Raw genomic sequence first — 21,535 nt, 5'->3', positions numbered from 1 at the left:
TAACCCTTAAACTGTACTTTAGACAGTACATACACAATGGCTGAATTGCTGACGATGTTTACATATATTTTACATATATTTTGATATTATATTTCACCTTATCAAACTGTTTACGAGTAAATATTGTTGTTTGTATGTTCAAAATTGAATAAATTCATATTTGTATTTCTATTCTAGGTTAATTCGGAATCATAACGCTTTTATACTTTGGAAGACATTTATTACATAATCAATTAAAGTGTTCATCATCAAATAAAGTTTTTTGCCATGTGATAAACTAGATTGTAACTACAAATCAAATAATTATTTGTTGAAATAGTTTGAAATTATAAACCCACATTTTGGTAGAATCATAACACTGAACACACTATCCAGTACTACCATTACATCAACACTTGCAGTTACATTGTTTAGCATGCGTTTTGATAACAAAGCTATCGTCTTCAGAGACCGACGGTGAACTGTAGACACTTTATTTTCAATCTATGAAGACGATGACTCCGTTAACGAAACGCGACTCAGACAGTGTAATTCTAGGTGTTACTGTAGTGGAAGTATTGAATATTGTGTTTCAATTTGGAATCAATTATTGGAAAAAAGCTGTCTCAATGAAAGCAACAATCCCTTGCTAAACCAGAGACATCAAGACTTAGAAATATTCATAAAAATTAATAGATATTAAGATTATAATAATAATAATAATAATAATAATAATAATAATAATAATAATAATAATAATAATAATAATAATAATAATAATAATAATAATGATATATATATATATATATATAATATTTGTGAACCAATTATCCTTAACGAATATACGTCTCTTACCGATAACAACAAACCTAATCCAACTTAACCTATTAATGAAATATGGATCATTTCCTATTAACGGTGAAACTACTGAATATTTCTTCGTTTTTCTTATAAAGATTGTCGTAGAGCTCTGAATATTTTATTTCTTTTAAACCACCATATTCGATTGGTAAGACTTTCCTGTCTATGTATTGGAAAAATACTTCCTTGTTGTCAAAATGAAATTTTATCTAAAATAGTTTAGATTATACTTTTTTCGTAATTTTCATTTGAAGACATAGTTTACTATAATATAATATATGAGGGTGACTCACTATAAAGATATTTCAATGAGCAACATACCATATCTTTAAGTTTTTGCGGCAAAAAGGGCCAAACTATTTTTATCGCAATACTAATCCACCATGAATTATTAACTACGTGAACTTTGAAATTTTTGAACGGTAAATTATCTATTTTCATTATACTTTGTTTGATAATATCCGGTTGCAACCATTTTGTAAGTTTCCAATGTTGATCTTTTATGTCCATTATCACGCATAAACCTTTTGCAGCTACCTCTGGGTTTTCATTGAGGATTGATTCGATCCAAACGTCATCTACTGCTACCACATCAAATATACTCATATTATTTGGCTCTATGTTACCTAAAACAATCATGTAAAAAGCGTATACTTTAGGAAAACAAGGATGGAAAACAGTATTAATCTCCAGATCCACCGGCGGTTCAGACAATGTTAATTGACGAGGACTCATTTTCACCTGTGCTCATGCCTCCTATTTTTAAATATCAATTAATTTATAAAAATTAAAATATTCACGCACACATCAAACAGGCAGTGGCTACTTCATTTTTAATTATATTTTAATTCATTTCGTGCCTTTATTAGGTAAACCATGAGTAAAATTTATATACTGTATATTTTTGTAGGAAGACCAAAAATTGTCGATAAAGCTATTACAATACTTGACATCAAAATTTATTTAGAATTAAACGGATGCTAATTCATTTACTTCAATGATCATAAGCTGTGTCTAAAAATTTTAGTGAATAGTATTAAAAAAAAACAAAACAGAAAATACAAATAAATCAGCTTTATCGGCTTCCAAAGAAGTTACCATTGTTCACAAATATTTTGACAACGTTTATAAAGCTTCTGAAAACTTTCAGAAAGTGCATTTTTCGAAATCAATCGAAAATGGATGTTACACGTCCTTGGCTGACAATTACCTGTCCAGAGGGATTCGATGTTTGATCTAGAACATTTACACCATGATGAGTCAAGAATTGATGCACGTGGTTAGTGCATCAGGACCAACTGCCCAGTCCTATTCAGCTGATGCCAAACACCCCGAATGCGTCGTAACAACCGCTTAATACTTCTTTGTAGACTGTTTCGATCATAGTTTGTTCCACGGGAACAAATTCCTGATGGATGATTCCATCATTTTTGAAGTAAGCGATGAAAATTGTCTTGACCCTGAATTTTTAACAGTACTACATATTGAGTCCAGAAAGACGTCATCCTATCAATTGCCTCTTGGAATCTGCATCGATATCACCACGTTTCATCCCCTGTGAGGTTGGTTTGCAGAAAATATGGATCCCCATTACACATGATCATAAAATCTCCAGCGACTTCCATTTTTTTCGATTTATGATGCTCGTGTGGCACAAATTTTTAACAGATCATTCTTTTACCCAAATCTTCGCAGATGGTGAAGCGAACAGTGTCTTAGATATTACACAATTTCTCAATCAGTCAGTCGCCAATTTTTTGTCAACATGTTTTTACTCGCGCATGTTTGGTGTTCTGCTTGTTGATGGCCGACCCAACCTTGGCTCATAGTCAGTGGTTTCCTTCCAGTCTCGAAACTACTCGTAAACACATTTTCTCTTCATGGCTGCCGTCCTCTCTCGTTACGGTAACACTGCCCTTCTCACTGTCTACGTTCGACTGCTCGTAGAGGGGTTTTCCATGACAGCCACGAGGCTTCCTGCTATGAGGCGCTCTTCGACTTATCTCTGCATCGTCAAGTGCAAGCGCGGGCGCGTAGAATGTGTTATAGTTGCTATATCGAACCATTCACCGAACTTTATAGACACATCTCGTAAATTGATAGTGAATAGACTTACCATTTTTACATACATAGATTGGTCTTCCTTCCTTATCGCAATCTTCTAGTGCTATTCTTATATTTTTATCAATAAAATTTTTAAATTTCAAGGGTCCATCTTTACAATACCAGTCCTTATATTGTTTCATATGATCATGACAATTTTTTATCTGAAAAATCAAATCAAATAACACGTTTAATATTACCGAAACTTGTAACCAACCAAAAATTTTTGTTGTTTGAACCTTTCAAACACAATACGTGTATGTATAGATAAAATCAAGTTAGCATGAAAACATCTCCAAACCATGATTTAGTCCTTTAAAGAATATGGCACGAGGAATATTCTAATTTCACAACACTCACCTCTAACCATTGGTAGAACTATAAACTTTCTATTTTATTTACCTTTTTAAAAGATTCTTCGACGTTCATATCAGTTCCATATAAATATCTTTTTAAATAATCGTCATTCGCTTCAATGTCTGCATCTGAAGTAGATAATATACATTATAAAATTATAAAGAAAAAAAGTTTTATAGAAAAATTTATGGTTATGATTGAACAGCGTTAAAATGATCTTTAGATTATAGTAGTGTGGTAATTTTTGGGAATATAATCCAGTATATCAAGGATGTATGTGAAGTTGTAGAAGGAGTATCCAGAAAATAAACAAATATTGAAAACTGGCCAGCTTGCCAAAAGTCAAACTGGTGGAATAAGTAAGTGAAGAAGAGCAGAGCTAAATAGATGGTCAGATGATCAAACAAGATGGGCTTTAAGTCAGGACTGTATGGCGACTTATCAAAAATTTCGTACTGAAATTGTTCGAGGAGATGTTTGGACTAGCGTTGATATGGATTAACACATATGGTTCTCCATAAACGTCTTGAAGTTTCACAATAAATAATTGCATTAATTATGATTCCGGGTAACATAAACTCCACGAGCAAAATAACTTTTCAGTCTCAAAGTACGATAGACATAACTTTGTTGCTGCTATAGAACCAAACAAAATTTCAATGTCAAAATATTTTATTGCTCGACATAGTCTCCTCTTAATTGGATACATTTATTACAGCGAACCTGCAACGTCTCTAGACCTTTCAAAAAAAATGTTTCTTCTGCGAAGCAGACCTTCATAGCTTTTATTACCTCCTCGTAGAATGTCGAATAGTAATCTTCAGTTATTGTTCCACCCTTATACAAAAAATCAATCATGATTACTTCATGGCAATCCCAAAAAACTGAAGCAAGAACTTTTCCAGCAGATTTTTGGACACGATATTTCTTAGGTATTGGAGTCTTGCTTTGTTTCTGGATCGTAGACATCTACCCAAGTATCATCCATAGTAATAATTCGGCTTAAGAAGTCTACATCGTTTTCATATCGAGCACAGATCGAACGCCATGCTTCTACCCTTGCACGCTTTTTATGCGTGTCATGAACTGCATCGATATTTTCGGAGACTGACACAGAAACTGGCCTTCCCGATCGGTCATCAACTTCAATGGGAAATTTACCTCTTTTGAAGCTTGCACTCCAATTTTCCCGGTCGCATACGAAGGACATTGATCATCATGGGTGTTAAGCATATCTTCGTAAATCTGCTTACCTCTTAACCCTTTTAAATACAGATACTTGATGATGGCTCGATACTCGTTTTCGATTTTCACAATTTCAGTGGACATCTTTTTTCTTTTAATTTATTGCGTAACTCTGGTTTACTTTTTTGACGGATATATATATATATATATATATATATATATATATATATATATATATATATATATATATATATATATATATATATCCAGCTATTAATATTTCATTACCCTATATCTGTAAACCCCAGATATATTTTGATTATTAGTATTAGTAGTAGATATTTAGTAATTTCGGTTTTGTGATATTTTTTTAACAGAGAATAGTTTTTGATTAATTATATATTATCCATTTTGCTCATTGACCTTTTGCCATCTTTCTTTCAGCCTAATGATTCCACGCTCATAAAATTTCTGGTCCTCATCAGCAAAAAACTGAAACAGGTTCGATTGAAGGTCATCGTCATGTGTGAAAGTGTGACCATTCAAAGAATTCTGCAAACTTCGAAATAAATGGTAATCAGATCAGAGCTGTATGGAGGATGTGGCATCACTTCTCAGCCAAGCTCCAATAGTTCCCCACATATTGCCAAAGATACGTGAGGCCTTTAATTATCATGGTGTAATACTAAGCCTTTTTGATTTGACAATTTTAACCATTTTCCTTTAAGTGTTTCATTCAATTTCATCAATTGTTGACAGTAAACATTAGAATTGATCGTTTGGTTCCCTGGAAGCAGCTCAAAAAACCTTTGTAATCCCACCAAAATTACATTATGAGCTTTTGTTGTTGTTTTCGTTGGTTCATCGTGTTTGCTCCATGATCGTTTTCGACTATGTTACTATACAGGACCCATTTTCCATGACCAGTGATGATTCTCTTCAATAAAGAGTCGGTTTTATTTCATTTAAAGTACATTTCGCAATGTTGATTCTTTGTGTTAAATGAAGCTTCTTAACTAGCCCAAGGCATTTTAAGTGTTTTTCACTTGTCGTGTGCGACATATGAAGCTTCTTCGTAATCTCTCGAACAGTTATATGACGAACGGAACGTTGCTCATCTTTGAGGGACAAGTCTCCAGAAAGATATTTTGATACCAATTCTGACACGTGCAATCTGTTAAGTAATTAGCACCATAAACTTCACATATTTCTTTGCAGCAGCTTTCTTTTCTTTACGGAAATAAAAAAGTGAAATATGCCGAAAATGTTTGTTTCTGCACGCCACTCAAAATTAACCCACAACTAAAAGCTGTAATAAAAATCACGCCCTACTTGTTTCGTCAATGTGACCAGTATCACGTGACAAACGGCAAAGTACAGCACTAACATAAGTACAGTAACAGTAAAAAGTGAAAGTACTTATAGTTCCCAACCTTATAAAAGCAGGCTAAGTAGAAGTATGGCGCTTAAATCCACGAGAGGAATATTTTTGTGGAAAAATGGTGATATCACTTGGGATCAGAGAACGAAAGAGTCGAATATTGAGTTTTCTTCCGACTAGCTATGCCCAAATCAAGTGAGATTTAACTTATCAATGATTAACTCGTGTGTAAGTTTTTCAAAGATATGTAGTCGTCCGAAATTTATATTTTCTTATCAATACCCGAAATATAAACGGTGTCCTCCGCATCTGAGGTATACAAAAAGTAGATACACGTGTTGATTTCGGCGAAATATTGCGTATGAAAGTAAAAAGCCTTGAAATCAAGTTTAGTGAAAAAAATATATAAAGTTGCCAGACAGTTCTTGTTATTGTTGTTCTTGTAAACTATGTATCATGTTTGGTAATATAGCAGGATATTGAAGATTATAGAGTGACTTTTGACTTAAAAAGAGATATTCAATGCAATGAAATCATAAAATTTTATTTCTTACTACGTATTCATTGCTATTTAGGTACCTAGTTATAATTTCATGCAAAAACTTAGTTAATGTCCTAGTGATACATAAATACTCTGCATTATTGTTAATTAATGTATTCAGTTTTTTATTCCAGGAAGCAAAAAGTTCAAGGATAACAATTCATCTAATCTGCAATAAAGATGAAGTATTATTAATGTATTTATAATAGCTAGAATACAGTGTGTTCCATCTGGTGCTCCTGGGGTATATCAGGAGACTGGTCCTGAAGTTTAGGGGGTTATGTGGCACACAATGAGAATAATAATGGATAAATATAAATCGAATTTTTTTTGAACAACCTTTCCAGTGAAAAAATCAAACTTCTTTACTAGCATACTTTACTAGAAACGAGAATTTAGAACAGATAGAAAACAACTGTTATACGTTTTGACAAAAGACTGACAAATCAATTCGAAATTCTAGTTTTTTCACAAGGTTTATCAATGGCGTTGTTAAATAATAACAACCCACATTGATGGTGAAGAAGTTTTTGTAACTGGTGGTTTGCTAGAATTTGTATCAAAGTCAACAAAATATTATATGCGCAAGAATGAATTTCGATGTTGTTAACGAAAATATCTATCAAATTTTGAATGAAATTCCTATTAATTCCGTTACCGACGAATGACTGAACAAACTGTGCTCAAAAGATTTGATCTTGGAAAAAGAAATTACCACTAACAATGATATGTTGAAGAAAGAAGTTTTAGTGTAGTCTGAATATTATACATGAGCATTGTCACCAGTGACTGCGAATTGAATCCGATTGAGCTTATTAGAGCAAAAATGAAAGGATGTTGTCATTTGATAATTTTCGGCAACTTTCATTGTAATATTTACCAAAACTAACGAAACAATATTCAAAAAAGCTATAGAACAAGTAATGAAAGGGGAATAAAAGATATGGGAGCTTGATGATATGTTAAAAGAAATTATAAAACTGCTTGTTGTTTTGAAAACAATTATAAATCAAATAACGACTGTTGGGTAAATTCAGTTTAATTTTTTTTAAATTTTTATATTTTGTATCATATTAAAACAAATATTTAAACACCATATGCGCTATTAAATTATTTAATCTTACGCCCCCAAATTTAAGCCTCATATATATTTTATGGTTAATGTACTCAAAAAGTTACAGATTTATGAAAAAACAAGGTAATCAAGCTAAAACACTCCAATGGGTATATGCAAGTATTCATTTATTTCATATATAGTTACCCTCGTGTAGTCAGGTAATTTTCTTCGCACACTCAATTAATGGATTAAAGTAAACATAGGGTTGCCAGATGTCCGGTTTTCGACCGGACAGTTCGGTTTTTTCGAGGATTATCCGGTTGAAAAATTGTTGGTAAACCGGACGAGCACATATAATTATGAAAATTTTTGCAGAATTTTCAAATTCTGCAAAAAAAAAGGAAGAGTTGAAGGAGTGCTTTGATTTCTTTGAAAGTGAATACAGGGATGTTATTCGACACGTTCCTACAGGATGCCTAAGTTTGTTTAAAGCACTTGATAGAGTACTCTCATCATGGGAACCATTAAAACGGTATTTCTTAGAACAAGGCCCCGAAAATTGTCCTACAGCACTTTGGGGTATTTATCAGATCAAGAAAACGAAATTGCAAATGAGACCAATCCTACTTATAATGAACTGTATTTGTATTTTACTTATAATTTTACGGCGTCTTTCCAAGAAATTTTACTTTTGCTAGAAAAATAGAGTACAGCAGCGTATAATCTCTATAATATAATGATTAAGTTCAGGAACACTCTTTTAAAAAAAATAAGCGTCCACATTTTGGCATAAAAATACACATTGCCTTGAAGAAAGGCTATCTTTCAGAATATCATTCTAAACAATTGGTGACGAATGCTCTAAATGTTTACCAAAGAGTTCTGGTTTACATAGCAAAGTGATATAGCTTTGAAAATTACCATTTTAAGACTTTTAGTTGTTTAGAATGCGGAATATTGCCCACCCTGGATCAATTAATAGATTTTTGGTTACTTTCTCCTTGGTAACAAAAGCAACTTCCTGAATATCTATACTAAGAACTGGCTGCACAGCACACAGTGTTTTCCGTACATGAAGGTAAAACAGTAGATTGTGGTGTACCTTCTTCAAGAAAGAGGTAGCACCAAGTTTGTTGAAACTTGTGCAATATGTTTGCAGCATTCCCTTATCCAATGCCAAATAAGATATCAAGAAATAGGGAGTTATTAAAAGCAGCGGCATCTATGTGAAATATATTAAAAAGTGAAAAAAAGTTTAGTTACCTACAAAAATATTAAATATTCTTTGTTTTTTAAACTTTTTATTATGGAATAAAATAGCTTTATTTTTTGATACTAGAAACTGTCCGGTTTTTTTCCGACTAATTGTCAATAATTAACTGGTCAATTAGTAGATCTTTATGGACACGAAAATATAAAAGTTATTGGAGTATTGATTACAAAATATTAGATTAGATAACTATCTAGAATCACGTTTCCATAGAAAATGTTTGGTTTTTTGCTTAAATAATTTTTAACTGTTTCTTAGAAAATCTGTACCACACTGATAAACTCACAGAGCGTCTATCTTCGGAATCTCTAGACTTTAAATTACACCATCGATGATAACACTAACAATAAAACGTCATGCATGTTTTTCATATTAATAGTTGTGTGGCTTAAACTGCGAAAAGAAAATATGGCAATTCCATTCTACAGAACTAGTTCTACAAAACTCATTTCCGGGCAACTGGCTATTTCTCCCATACAAATGACAATGAAAAATTAAATATATATATTGACCTTTAATCCATTTCGGGTTCTGTAGATTCTTTTACAGTACATCACTTCGCTTTGAGTTTTCTTTGTACATTATCCAACCTGTTCCACTTTTTTCTGTCCTCCAGCTCCTCATCGCCACTTCCGCAATATCCTCCATTACTTGTTTCCAGCGTACTTAAGGTTGACCTCTTGATCATCCTATAACTCTATTACCTTCTGTATCAGGACTTTCGGATCTCTTCTTATTTGTACAATCCATTCAAGTATTTGAATCTTTATCGACAGAAGAGAGCAGTTCGACTTATAGGCGATCCAGAGTTGACCAGAATCTTGGACAGCTTAGAGCATAGGAGAAAGGTCGCCGATCTGACCCTGTTTTACTGATACTCTCCGGAATGATCCGGCCTAGAGCAGTTTTTGCAATATCTACTCGACAGGCACACGCGGCTTATGAACACCGAGTTTGCCTGCAGATGCCCAGAATTTCAAATTTTGGGGATTCATTCCTTTGGAGAAGTGAAAAACTGTTGAAACAGCTACTAACGAACGTCTTTCCAGAGCACTACAACCTACAGAAGTTTAAGATCAATATCCACAGACAGGCACCCCTTGAATTATTCGAGATTGAAAGGGTTCACTCTCTGGTGCTTGTTTTTACATAAAAAAAGAAAAGTAATAAATATAAAGATCCCGTGACATTACGCCATTTGGTTGCAGATGAATACAATCAAGTCCGCATGATGATAATGAACGTAAAATATTTCTAGTTGAAGAAAATCTCATTATGTTTCCTATTCATGATGATTGCAAACTTTGTTGTATTGATTTGAAGAAAAATATTCTGTTATAAAAAGTTTTGAGATAACATCAAGTTAGTAATTAGTAAAGTAAATTATCATCAAATCCAGATACTGAATTTCGAGCCACAAGTAAATCTAATATTTTTAATTTTTAAGAAAATCGTATTTTTCATTATGGGATTGATGTGAATGAAACTATTGGAAAAAAACACTGTCCAATCCAATTCTTATGTATTGTGATGACTTTTAGAAAAATGTGAGTTTTAAGGGTTTCCTGTGAAGTTCGTTATTTATTCGTCTAGCTCTTAAGTACATATAAGAGGATATATTGAAAAATTCTTAAGCTACTATAGAACCGAACAAAATTTCAATCTCCAAATATTTTATTACTCAACATATTCTCTTCTTAATAAGATACATTTATTATAGCGAACCTGCAACGTCTTTAGACCTTTTAAAAAAAATGTGTCTTATTGCTCTGCAAACCAGACATCCATAGCTTTTATTACCTCCTCGTTGGAAAGAAATTTACTATCTTTTAAACTTTTTTTTAGTTTAGAAAGGATATGTCAGTCGGACGGAGCCAAATTTGGGGAATAAGGGGGGTGTAATTAAGGCCTAAATCACGAATTTTTTGCATAGCAACATGAGATTTGTGTGAAAGGGCGTTGTTCTGCAAAAACAAAACACCTTTGGATAGCTTTCCGCGTGTTTTCTCTTTTCCCGTAGAGTTGTCAGTATTATCGAATAGTAATCTCCAGTTATTGTTCTATCCTTATCTCATGATTACTCCATGGCAATCCCAAAAAACCGAAGCAAGAACTTTTCCAGCAGATTTTTGTTTGTTTCTGGATCGTAGACATGTACCCAAGTCTCATCCATAGTAACAATTCGGTTTACGAAGTATACATCGTTTTCGAATCGAGCACATTTGATTGAATATGAATATGAAATAATCAGTGCTTCAGATATCTGTTTTGGCCCAATTCGAAGGTCTGATAAAATCATGTCAAGAACTGCGTCGATATTTTCGGGGACTGACACAAAAACTGGCCTTCCCGATCGGTCATCATCTTCAATGAAAAATTTACTTCGTTTGAAACTTGCAGTCCAATTTTTCACGGCCGCATACGAAGGACATTGATAACCATGGGTATTAAGCATATCTTCGTAAATCTGCTGACATCTTAACCCTTTTAAATACAGGTACTTGATGATGGATCGATACTCCAGTTTCTCGATTTTCACAATTTCGGTGGAAATCTTTTTTCTTTCAATTTATTGGGTAACTCTGGTTTACTGTTCATTCATTCAAAATTAAAAAAGTATTTCTATTTGTCACAGTGTGTAAATAACACATAGCATATTTATTGAAATGAATTCAAATTAAAAACAAAGAAATTAACATATTATGAATTTGACTTCTTTTTTCAACAAGTTTTGTTATAATTCTGGAAATTTTTTAGTGATTTTAGCATGTTACTAATTGAAGGAATGCAGCAAAAATGTTTTTTTAATGTTTTCACAAAAGAACTTTAACTTACAAGGTGATCCATAATTATGTACATTAATTTCTTGGGCCAAACAACTAATAGTATGTTTGTTCCATTCAATGTGGCCATTTAATTGCAGATGATGTCCTACAACCCCGACATCCAAAATAAATGGTAACATCAGAATACATAAAAAGGGTCAAAGATAGAAATCTACAAAATGAAATTGAGAAAATATCATATGGAAGCGTTACATGAGCAATGGAGCATGGAAAACTTATTTTCAAATAGGTATCGCGTTTTCTCATAACCGCACCAATAAAACAACGAATTTATTATTCAGAGCGTTGTTTGTGCAAAAAAGGAACTTTCGCATCGCAAAGCAAAACGGCAGTTTTCTGAAAGGACTGAAGTTAGTAAAAGTCATTGGAAGCAAGCAAAAATGGAATAATTGGTTGGCAAGATTATGGCCACTATAATTTGAGATGCCCATCTTCGAAAAGAGGCAAACAATTAACAGTAACTATTATTGAATGTTATTGGACCCATAAGAAACGGAAATCATAAAATGCAAAATAAAAAAAAATCTGTTTCAGATGATCATAAAAATGAAGGAGTTATCACTTGAAACAGAAACCTAGTTTACCGTTAAAGAACAGTCGTTTTATATAAATGGTATAGAAAGGTAGGAAAGGCGTTATTTTCTTCTCCGAACTAAGCTAGCTGATGATTTAAATGGAAATTTTATGAAAAACTTTTGTTCACTAAACCCTATATTCATGGTAAGATGCAAATAATTATCTTGTCCTCAAGCCCCTATTGCCCGTTCTAAAAATCAATTATTTAATTTTGAACTACCTCATAAGAATTATTATTTAATTATTTAACTTTAATACAATTATATGATGGAATTTCGTATTTATCATAATTACATATTGAAACAAGTTATAGTAATGACAGTTACAGACAATACTAATTATTTTACATTTAAAGTTGTACTTACTTTTCACTAAATTCCTCAAATTTTCCATACATTTTTGAAATTGTTGGGAAATTTCATTGTTTCCATCAACTAATACACTACTTTCAATCATACTGTAAATGGTAGGTATACTTTGAACAAGCACTGATCAAAATAAGATTTTAAGTATAAATATACACAAAAAATAACAGTATACAAAGTATAAATTAAATAACAATTACACTTGATATGTTCGATACGTCATGACATTGAAAACAAGTAGGTTCTTACTTTTTTGTTTGGTTTTAAGCAAGACTGTCGCAATAATAAAATGGAAATTTCTTTGTGTTACAATTCAAATCCTAATATACGAGGAAATTTCAGTGTTTATTCAGTTCAATTCTTAATTCGATTAATTATACGTAAGGAAAGTAGTGCCGCTTTTTCAATTAAATGCGAACAAATAAGTTTTTATTTTTAATCAATAATGTAATCACCTTCGATATCGACAATATTTTGCCATCTAGTCTGCAAATTTTCAATTTCAGATAAATAGAAATTAATTGGTTGTTGATTAAAATATCTCGAGTTGGCATTTTGGTCATCATCCAAATTGTCAATTTTCTTGCCAGTAAAAAATGTTTGTAGCGATCGAAATAGATATAAATCCGAAAGCACAATATCCGGCGAGTACGGTGGATGAGACAATGGGTACATGGCATGTGATAGATTGGTTGGCTTTATTCTCTTCAGATTTTGTGAGACCCAAACACCTGCTCTGCTCATTTTTCCAATCTGACGCTAATGCTCTTGGATGGTCAAACAAGATTGGTTAAGGGCGTTTAAGAGTTTTTTTATTGTCTGACATCGATTTGCTTCTATTCTTATCCTTAACATGACGTTGTCTAATGTTATTGGTCTTTCTGTTCGATGGGAGTCAGATGTATCAAATCAAAATGATCGGATCTCAACGTAGAGTACCACTTTTGTTATTTACGAACGTCTAATGGTCAATAACTGTTGCGTTACCCTTACAAACCTCTTGCATAGAAGGTCGAATATGCTCTTGCGATTAATCTAATATTCAGTTAATTAAAATGGGACAATGGAAAATATAGAATCGCCGACAAATAGCACTGGTCAACAGTGGTTTTGATGCCGAAGATTTTGGAGGTTATTTTCTTGTGAATTTGATGCCCTGAATTCAAATATGCTGTTAGTTTTTGCCTATCAGCTCGAATTTATAAGATATCAACATTACACTATTTTAAAAGAAAAACTATGGTTTAAAGAAAAAAATTAAACAAGGAATTTTTAATATATTACTCAGATTTACAGATATTATTTATTATATAAAATAGGAAACAGAATAGAAAAAAGTCATCATTTAAACCAATTACTCACTAAACATTTCGGAAACTTCTTTTGCGTGACATTCTTGAATGTATTTTAGAACAATCCGTTTTAAAGTCCAGCAGTGATCTGCCATCATGTGAGTATCCAATCTTCCTTGATAGCGATCCTCCATACATTTTATATCTGGGTGAAATCTTTCACCTTGCTCCTCAATAATGTCGCCTAAATTATCAGGAAAACAGTCTAAGTGGCTGTGTAAATAGTACACCTTAATGCTCATGTTCTCAAGTGATCTGAAATTATTCAGCATCTCACTAATTCAACATAGTTTTCAGCTTTGTGTTTACCCGGAAAATTTTGGACAACTGAAACAAATTAATTCCAGGCTATTTGTTCAATCTCAATAATTGAATTTATGAAGTCAGGGTCTTTAATCACCTATCTTATTTGTGGGCTATCAAATATTCCAGCTTTAATTTTTTCTTCACTCAGCTAAGGAATTTTTCCCCTATATATGCAAAGCAGGATTCATTCTTATCAAGAGCCTTTACAAACTGCTTCATTAGACCCAGCTTGATATGCAGTGGTGGAAAGATGATTTTCTCTCTGCTATTCCAGAGGCACAAGAAACAAGGATACTTGGTGTGGCCACTTTGCTGCCCAAATCACCCATTGGTGTGATACTTTATTTTTTCCAAATCCAAAGCTATGATGTCATATTGCTCTTTCATTTTCGTTGAGTGAGCAATTGGTATTGAGCCATATTTGTTCCCATTATGTAGAAGAACACATTTCAAACTTCGCTTTGAGCTGTCTATAAATTGGCACCAATCATCCGGAAAATATTCAGGAAGACCCACTTTTATCACGAGTTCTCTAATAGGATGGCAAAATACAAGATTTCATTCTTCAGAGAAAAAAGTTAGCAGATCTTTCTCCCTTGTGCGATAAAATGTAATTTTCGTTCCTGGTTCAAGTAATTTTTTTTCCTTCAACCTGGAAGCCAGTAATTCACAATCTTCTTTCGACAGGTTGAGATCTCTAGTGAGGTCATTTAACCCATCTTGTGTGAAACATTGAGGAATTGATGATATCGTTTCAAAATCACTGTCACCTTCAGTAGTGTCAGTATTCTGACCAGAGAGACAATATTTGTCCTCACAGTGCTCTGGTAGCTGGTGAAAAGTTGGAATTGGCACTTCTTCTGAGTGAGAGATAGGGCGTCTTGCAGAGACTAAATAACCAAATACCAAACCATTGGTACTCCGAATTTCAGACTTTTCTTATTCCCGGTACTCCACTGTCGTAAATGCTCTGTACAAGTTTTACAGACAATATGTGGTACCCAGGTTTTATCCTGATCACCAAGCTTAACACCAAAATATCCAAGATAAGCCCTCTTTACTAAGTCACTAATAGTTTTTCTGTTTTCCAGTAATGTGTATTCTCCGCATATGTAGCAACATATATCAGGATGATGTACACAGCTTCTTCTACTTGAACTCATTTTATTTCTATTCAAGAACACAAACACAGCAATTCACATCAACAATTTACGTTTTAGATTTACTTTTCAACAACTCGTTACTAAAGAGAAATTTCATACGACGCTAACTTCTATCTATCTGCACCGCGGGAATTCACAAACTAACTTCAACTCTCAACTGCAGTTGAAGTTTTGAAGGTCACTTCAGATACTGGACAGCTCCATCTATCGGATTACTATGGAACTAACTGGATGATACTAATAAGTAGGATTAAATCCCACTTGTTAACAGTTTGTCAACCGATCAGCTATATATCTCATATTGTTAGTCTTCTTTTTGTAATAAATGAATTAAAATAATAACTATTTTTTAAAATAATAATAAGCTATTTCATAAATATTATTATTTTGAATTCAATTTGTTACAAAAGAAGATTGACAATAAGGAAAATATGCAAGACGAATCTATCCCTGTATAAATTTTACAACACTCATACTTGAAAGTATTAAATAGAAAAAAGCATTGATAGATAAGTGAATTTATCTAAAAATCTAGTGCTGATACAGAAAAACTGCTTCCATATTTAGATTCAGCAATAAAAATACATATAGTTAAAATCATCTCAAAAATACTAGGCACCCAAAAAAAATTTTTTTGTAGGCCTGTGTAATAGTAAAATATTGTAATGAATAGAACTTTAGTTTCCTGTCTCCCTAACATTTATTTACGAAAAATACAAAGTCAGTAGGATAGGAAAATAGTTTAAGTATTGAAGTAAACGAGGATATAGAGATAGAAAACTCCTATTACTTTTCGAGGTAAGTTATTGATTATATCAACTACCGTAAGACGAAATAAAGCATCCATCAACGTACAGAGTGAATTACAAAAAACTCAACGGTTGAGGTTTTCTATTGTCTTATTGTAGCGAATTTGCAAAAACAAATGTAACGAAAATGAGCTAAATTAAAAGTGATGATACATAAAACATTCAAAGCATTTAAGGTTCCTACGTAATCAGGTACTATGAGGTCTGATAATGATACTGATTTTTTGGGGAGCTTATCGTAACCCTAAAACAACGAAACTTGTACCACATAAGATAGTAACCCTGCTCTATCCACACATATTTTTTCTAGCCGCGTTCTATAATTTGTTTTCCATAAGCTATGTGATAAATACATATGTTTTAATAATGTTTCTCACAAAAATGGAGAAGCAAAATCTTGAACAGCGCGATCATATTTTATACGAAATTAGGCGATTCGGCGATTGGAGCTCATTGTAAAAATATTAAAAGTGTTTGTGATGATTCTTAGAGTTGTTCAAAATTATTTCATTAGCATGAAATGTAAAAATTCAATATCCGCAAAAACCAGATCAAATGTCAATATTGTTTGGAACATGCAGGGAATAATTCTACTCTGCTTGATTGGAGCACCATTGTCAACAGTGTCAGCACCAAATGATCCAAGACCACAAGAAAGCTCCCAAGAGCAATAGGAAAGATTCTTTGATAGCTAGGGAAGGAAGGGAAGGAGTTCGTTCTACCTGCAAAGCATGTATCAAGTATTCTATCACAAAGTACATTATAGACAAAAAAGGGTCAACAGAAGGGTGCGCCCAAATATCGGGACCAATTGGGTGTTACATCATGCATGCTACAAGTGTGAAAGACAGATTTTAGCTCAAAACTTCGCTCTGTATAAAAATAGTTGAAAAACATTTCAGACGAGGAAAAACTACCCTATATTATGTAACTACGCTGCATCATTATTCGAGTTGAGTGTGACGCATTTTCTAGCTTCCAGAAAGATTTCATGTTTACCAGAGTCTCCCTATTCGCTGAATATAACGCCCCGTGACATTTTCTGATCTAAAATCATAAACGCCGTAAAAGGAATACATTTTAAATCGATTAAATACATCCAAACAACGAGAGTGCTGTAGGAGTCAGTGTTTTGATGCTCAAGGTAATTACTTAAAAGAGGATCATAATATTGACACCAAATAATTTTATAATAAGTAATTTATAGAGCATCAGTTTAGTTAATTCATGGTTCTATAAATTTTGTTGTTTAAATAACCCCACAAATAATTCAATGGTGTTAAATCTGCGAATATTGCATATTTAATAAAGCTTCTTCTACTAATCTACTGCCAATGAAATCGTTCATTAACATATTGCCAAATATAATGTGGACACGCATCGTCTTCTTGGTAAAAGTTTAGATTATATCTCTGAGGACGGAATGAAAAGTGTCCCCTAAGAAATTGTGGTAAACTTTTATGTTCAAATATTTTGGCAGAATCCTCAAAAATTTCTTTGCACACATTCGAGAGTGTAAGGCGTGTGTGGAGTCGAGCTAAGATGTAGTGTGACCTCTCCAAACCATCTTCCATTTTCCTCTATCCATTACTTTTTCCGTCTTATTTCATACAAAGCTTTTTCTTTGTCCCAGTTTCAACTGTTTTCTACCCATTTTTTAAATATGTATGTCCAAACCATCTTAACTGCGCTTTTTCTGTTTTAGTATCGATAGGTTTTGTTCCTAAATTTTTTTTATTTCTAATTCTGTCCAATCTCGTTTTACTTTCTATCTTCCTCAGATATCTCATCAGTAGGCTCTGTATCTTATTTATTTCTTCACATTCATAAAATAAGGGAAAAATGCTTTCTCTGGTAACATTTTTTTTAATAAAACATCTCGTACATTTTCAAAGTCTAGTGATGAAGAGGATTCTTAAAATGTGTAAAATGTGAATCACTTGAGATTTAGGGATGATTTTAATTTAACATGTCAAATTTTATGCCTAGTCGACTGTATTCAAGACTAGTCATCCAGCGAAACGATGTTTTAATCAATACAAAAACAGTCAAATCGTTTAATGTAGAAACTCAATGTTGCTCAATAGATGTCGCCTTTAAACTTCTGTACTTCATTTAGAAAATTAACAATTGCAGTTGAAATTTTGAAAATACCCTGTTTAATGTCCTTAAATCGTTTTTATGGAAATATTTGTATGTCAATCAACCGAAATCTATAGATGATTTACGTCAGCGAATTGTTCGGAAATAATTATGCTAATTTGTTGAGCATCGAACAATTTCTAATAGTAAATTCAAATTATCCATAATATTCAAATGATTTATATATAGGGTGGGTAGCTAGAGTCTCTTTAATCTATGATTTTTTGAATACTGATTACTACTAGCAAAATGTATTCGATTATATTGGGAGTACGTCGTAAACTCTTTTTTCTATGTATTACTTCAACCTGATTACTGTTCAAAATTAATATTTTTACCTGCAGCTAATCACCAAATCATTTGCCGTCATACTTATCTAACTAAAATTGTAAACCCACAAACAACATATTTCCAATAATTGATTTTACCTACCACAATCTTTTCGTAGATATTTTATTATAGAATTTGCCCAAAAGAGCGCAATTAATTCGATTTCTTTCAATTAGGTTAGTATATAATCACATTTTAGATCATTGACTAAATGAATACTGGGTTTGTCAAACATCACGAACGTTAAGTTAGTTGCCTACCACATAGGAATGTGTCTCATATTACATAATCTCAGCATTGGAATATAGGAACATACTGCAAAAAGAATTACGTCACGAAACTGCAATCTACAGTTTGACATTAGCACTGATAGAACAACTGTCATTGACTAGTAGCTCCATGTCACTTACTGACAGATAACCTAATTTATGAATAATGAAATGTTATGGTTATTATTATCTGTTCATCTGTCTACATATCGACTACACAATGTAAATTATTTAAATTATATGTGACTCATTAAGGTGCAATTCTAAAAAATATATTAGTACTCTATATAATATAGTTGGAGATGTCTGAAGTGAGTAAATGAATAATTGTCCTATGTTTGAAAAATACATCTTAATTGACTACAATTTTCTATTTCAGCTCAAAACCAGTCGTGTACCACCGGCTTTACAACAGCTACTCAAATATGATGCTTACGTAACTAATGAGTTTTTAACTTGGATAAACAAACTTATTGTTGTTGATACACTTACAACTTATTGTAAAGCATTAGAAGTAAGATTCAATGCCATTTTTATTTTATTAAAATTTTTGGAATAAAGTGGGATAAAAGTTATAAACTATACCTACATGTTAAACAATAATATATATTGTAGATATCCTGTCATGGAATCCCATGGTTTGCTTTTTGGATTGCATTTACGTGGTTATTCAATAACCCCAGCTTGGTGCAGTTACAAGTTAATATACTTCTAGGTAACTATTTCTTAGATTATATTTTCTAATGTATTTAAATTGATGTAAAGTTTTGCATACTAAGATTCAACTTTTATATGGTGATATTCATAATAAATACTAGTGCAATAACACTCAAACTGCATAAATCATTTATCAAAATGCATTTCCGATTATGTATTATGGTAGTTTAATGTGATTTTGCATAGATACCCTGCAAATTAATTTATAAATTTGCTTTTTAATCTTGGGAAAATATTACAATGAAATAAAGTTTCAACCAAATAAAAAATGTATGATTTATTTGTTCTTTATTGCAGGGCTCTTTATTGATATCATTATGGTAGCTGTTGCCAAAGCCTATTTCCGACGTAAAAGGCCACCAAGAAACATCTATGATGACCCTATTGCAAATATAAGCATGGATGTATTCAGCTTTCCTTCAGGGCATGCTAGTAGATCAGTTTTTGTAGCATACTTCTTCACCTGGTTGTGGCCAGTTCATTTCACTTTAATACCTCTATTTATAGTTTGGAGTATAGCAGTATGCCTTAGTAGAATTTTGATGAATAGGCATTATATCATGGACATATTAGGAGGTGTCTTATTGGGTATTTTAAATGGATTGTTGATTGATTTCCTCTGGGTGCAAGATAGTACCGCTAGATGGTTACTTAATATTGTTTCAGATGATAAGTTAGACGGTGGAGAGTACCATGTTTGAATTTGTTAACTATATTTACACCATAGATATTTTAATTGTAAAACAAGCAAATACGTCTTAACTTTGATTATCAGAAACTTCTAAGTAATCTGTACATTTGATTATTTTCATAAATTAGTAGGTTTTTGTTAGTGTTTTATAAATAACCTGTTTATCTCAAATATTTAATTTTTAGTATTATACAAATATAATTTTTTGCCGTTTTTTGAAGGTCACAAATAAAATGTTTTAAGTAGTTTATAAAAGTGTGATAAAAATTTGTTATCAAATATTTCAATAAATGTTCTTATGTTTGATTCCATGAAGTATTTGTATACTAACTTGTCACATAATTTACCTCCTAACTTTGATTTAATTTCGAATGATGTTGGGTGTTGAGTACTCAAAATAAAATTGTCCAAGAGTTTTTTTAAAATGTCAACTTTTCGATCTTTATCAAGGCTAAAAATATATGGTACATTATAACTGTAATGTTGATGAAGATAAACAAGTAAACAAAAAATTGTGAAATTAGAAATAAAACAATAAGATCGTGTAACAATATAAATACCTATACATGTATATATAAATGAATAGGATAAACTTGAGATTGAGATGATAGGAATTAAATGTACATATTACTGTCTCAATTTGGGGCGTTGTATTGACTAAAATGAAATCATCAACCTAAATTTTCACAGAATTAACTGGAAAGGGTAGTTGCCTCAAAATTTCAGTAACCAGATCATTCGTGAGCAAATTTGCCAAAACTGGGCTAGCAGGATTTCCCATGACTGTGCCTTCCAGTTGTTTGTAGAGTCTGTCGTTGAAAGAAAAGTAACTGGATCTAAATAAGTAATGAATTAATTCTATAATCAAATTATTCTGTACATCAGTGTATGCAGATAGGTATTTCCAGTGTTTTCTAATGAGTTCATTTACTAAAATCTAGGTGTATTAGTAAAAGTGATACTACCAAGTCTAAAGATATCAGATTTTATTTAATACTAATCTACAAAAGCCAAGGTATTCAAAGCTTTTGACCTAGAGCTTTTTGATTCTTCTAATTTTATTATATAAATTCTAATTGAACAATTATAAGAAACCAGCTTCTATCTGGAGCCTCCAATGAAAATGAATAAAAATTGGAGATCAAGAATTAACCCAACATTTACTGAAATTCCGAAAAATAAGAAAATATAAAGATGCAAAAGGAATTAAACTAAAAGGGAAAAAAAGAGAAAAA

General features: G+C 32.2%; 2 protein-coding genes across 3 annotated transcripts; one reads left to right on the top strand and one right to left on the bottom strand.

Moving 5' to 3' along the window:
- Nucleotides 1–211: 211 nt before the first annotated feature.
- Nucleotides 212–18,798, bottom strand: LOC130444125 (retinaldehyde-binding protein 1-like). 2 transcript variants are annotated; one of them, XM_056779147.1, is made up of 5 exons: nt 18,726–18,798; nt 3,346–3,428; nt 2,957–3,107; nt 1,162–1,466; nt 212–1,049 (listed from the first exon to the last, which is right to left on the bottom strand). In XM_056779147.1, exons 2-5 carry the CDS (start codon nt 3,370–3,372, stop codon nt 882–884), a joined length of 651 nt encoding a protein of 216 aa, XP_056635125.1. In that variant the 5' UTR covers nt 3,373–3,428; nt 18,726–18,798; the 3' UTR covers nt 212–881. The 2 variants fall into 2 exon arrangements, with proteins under 2 accessions (XP_056635125.1, XP_056635124.1); XM_056779146.1 differs by lacking the exon at nt 18,726–18,798 and adding an exon at nt 12,522–12,770.
- A 193-nt stretch (nt 18,799–18,991) lies between these two features.
- On the top strand, nt 18,992–21,533 carry LOC130443964 (polyisoprenoid diphosphate/phosphate phosphohydrolase PLPP6). Its single transcript, XM_056778889.1, has 4 exons — nt 18,992–19,203; nt 19,272–19,406; nt 19,508–19,607; nt 19,907–21,533. The coding sequence occupies exons 1-4, from the start codon at nt 19,195–19,197 to the stop codon at nt 20,308–20,310; spliced, it is 648 nt and encodes a 215-aa protein (XP_056634867.1). The 5' UTR covers nt 18,992–19,194; the 3' UTR covers nt 20,311–21,533.
- Nucleotides 21,534–21,535: the final 2 nt, after the last annotated feature.

This window comes from Diorhabda sublineata, chromosome 5 (genome assembly GCF_026230105.1).
Source record: "Diorhabda sublineata isolate icDioSubl1.1 chromosome 5, icDioSubl1.1, whole genome shotgun sequence".
In the NCBI taxonomy this organism is placed as follows: Eukaryota; Metazoa; Arthropoda; class Insecta; order Coleoptera; family Chrysomelidae; genus Diorhabda; species Diorhabda sublineata.
The sequence above is the reverse complement of the archived record's forward strand: the minus strand, read 5'-3'. Positions and strand labels throughout refer to the sequence as shown.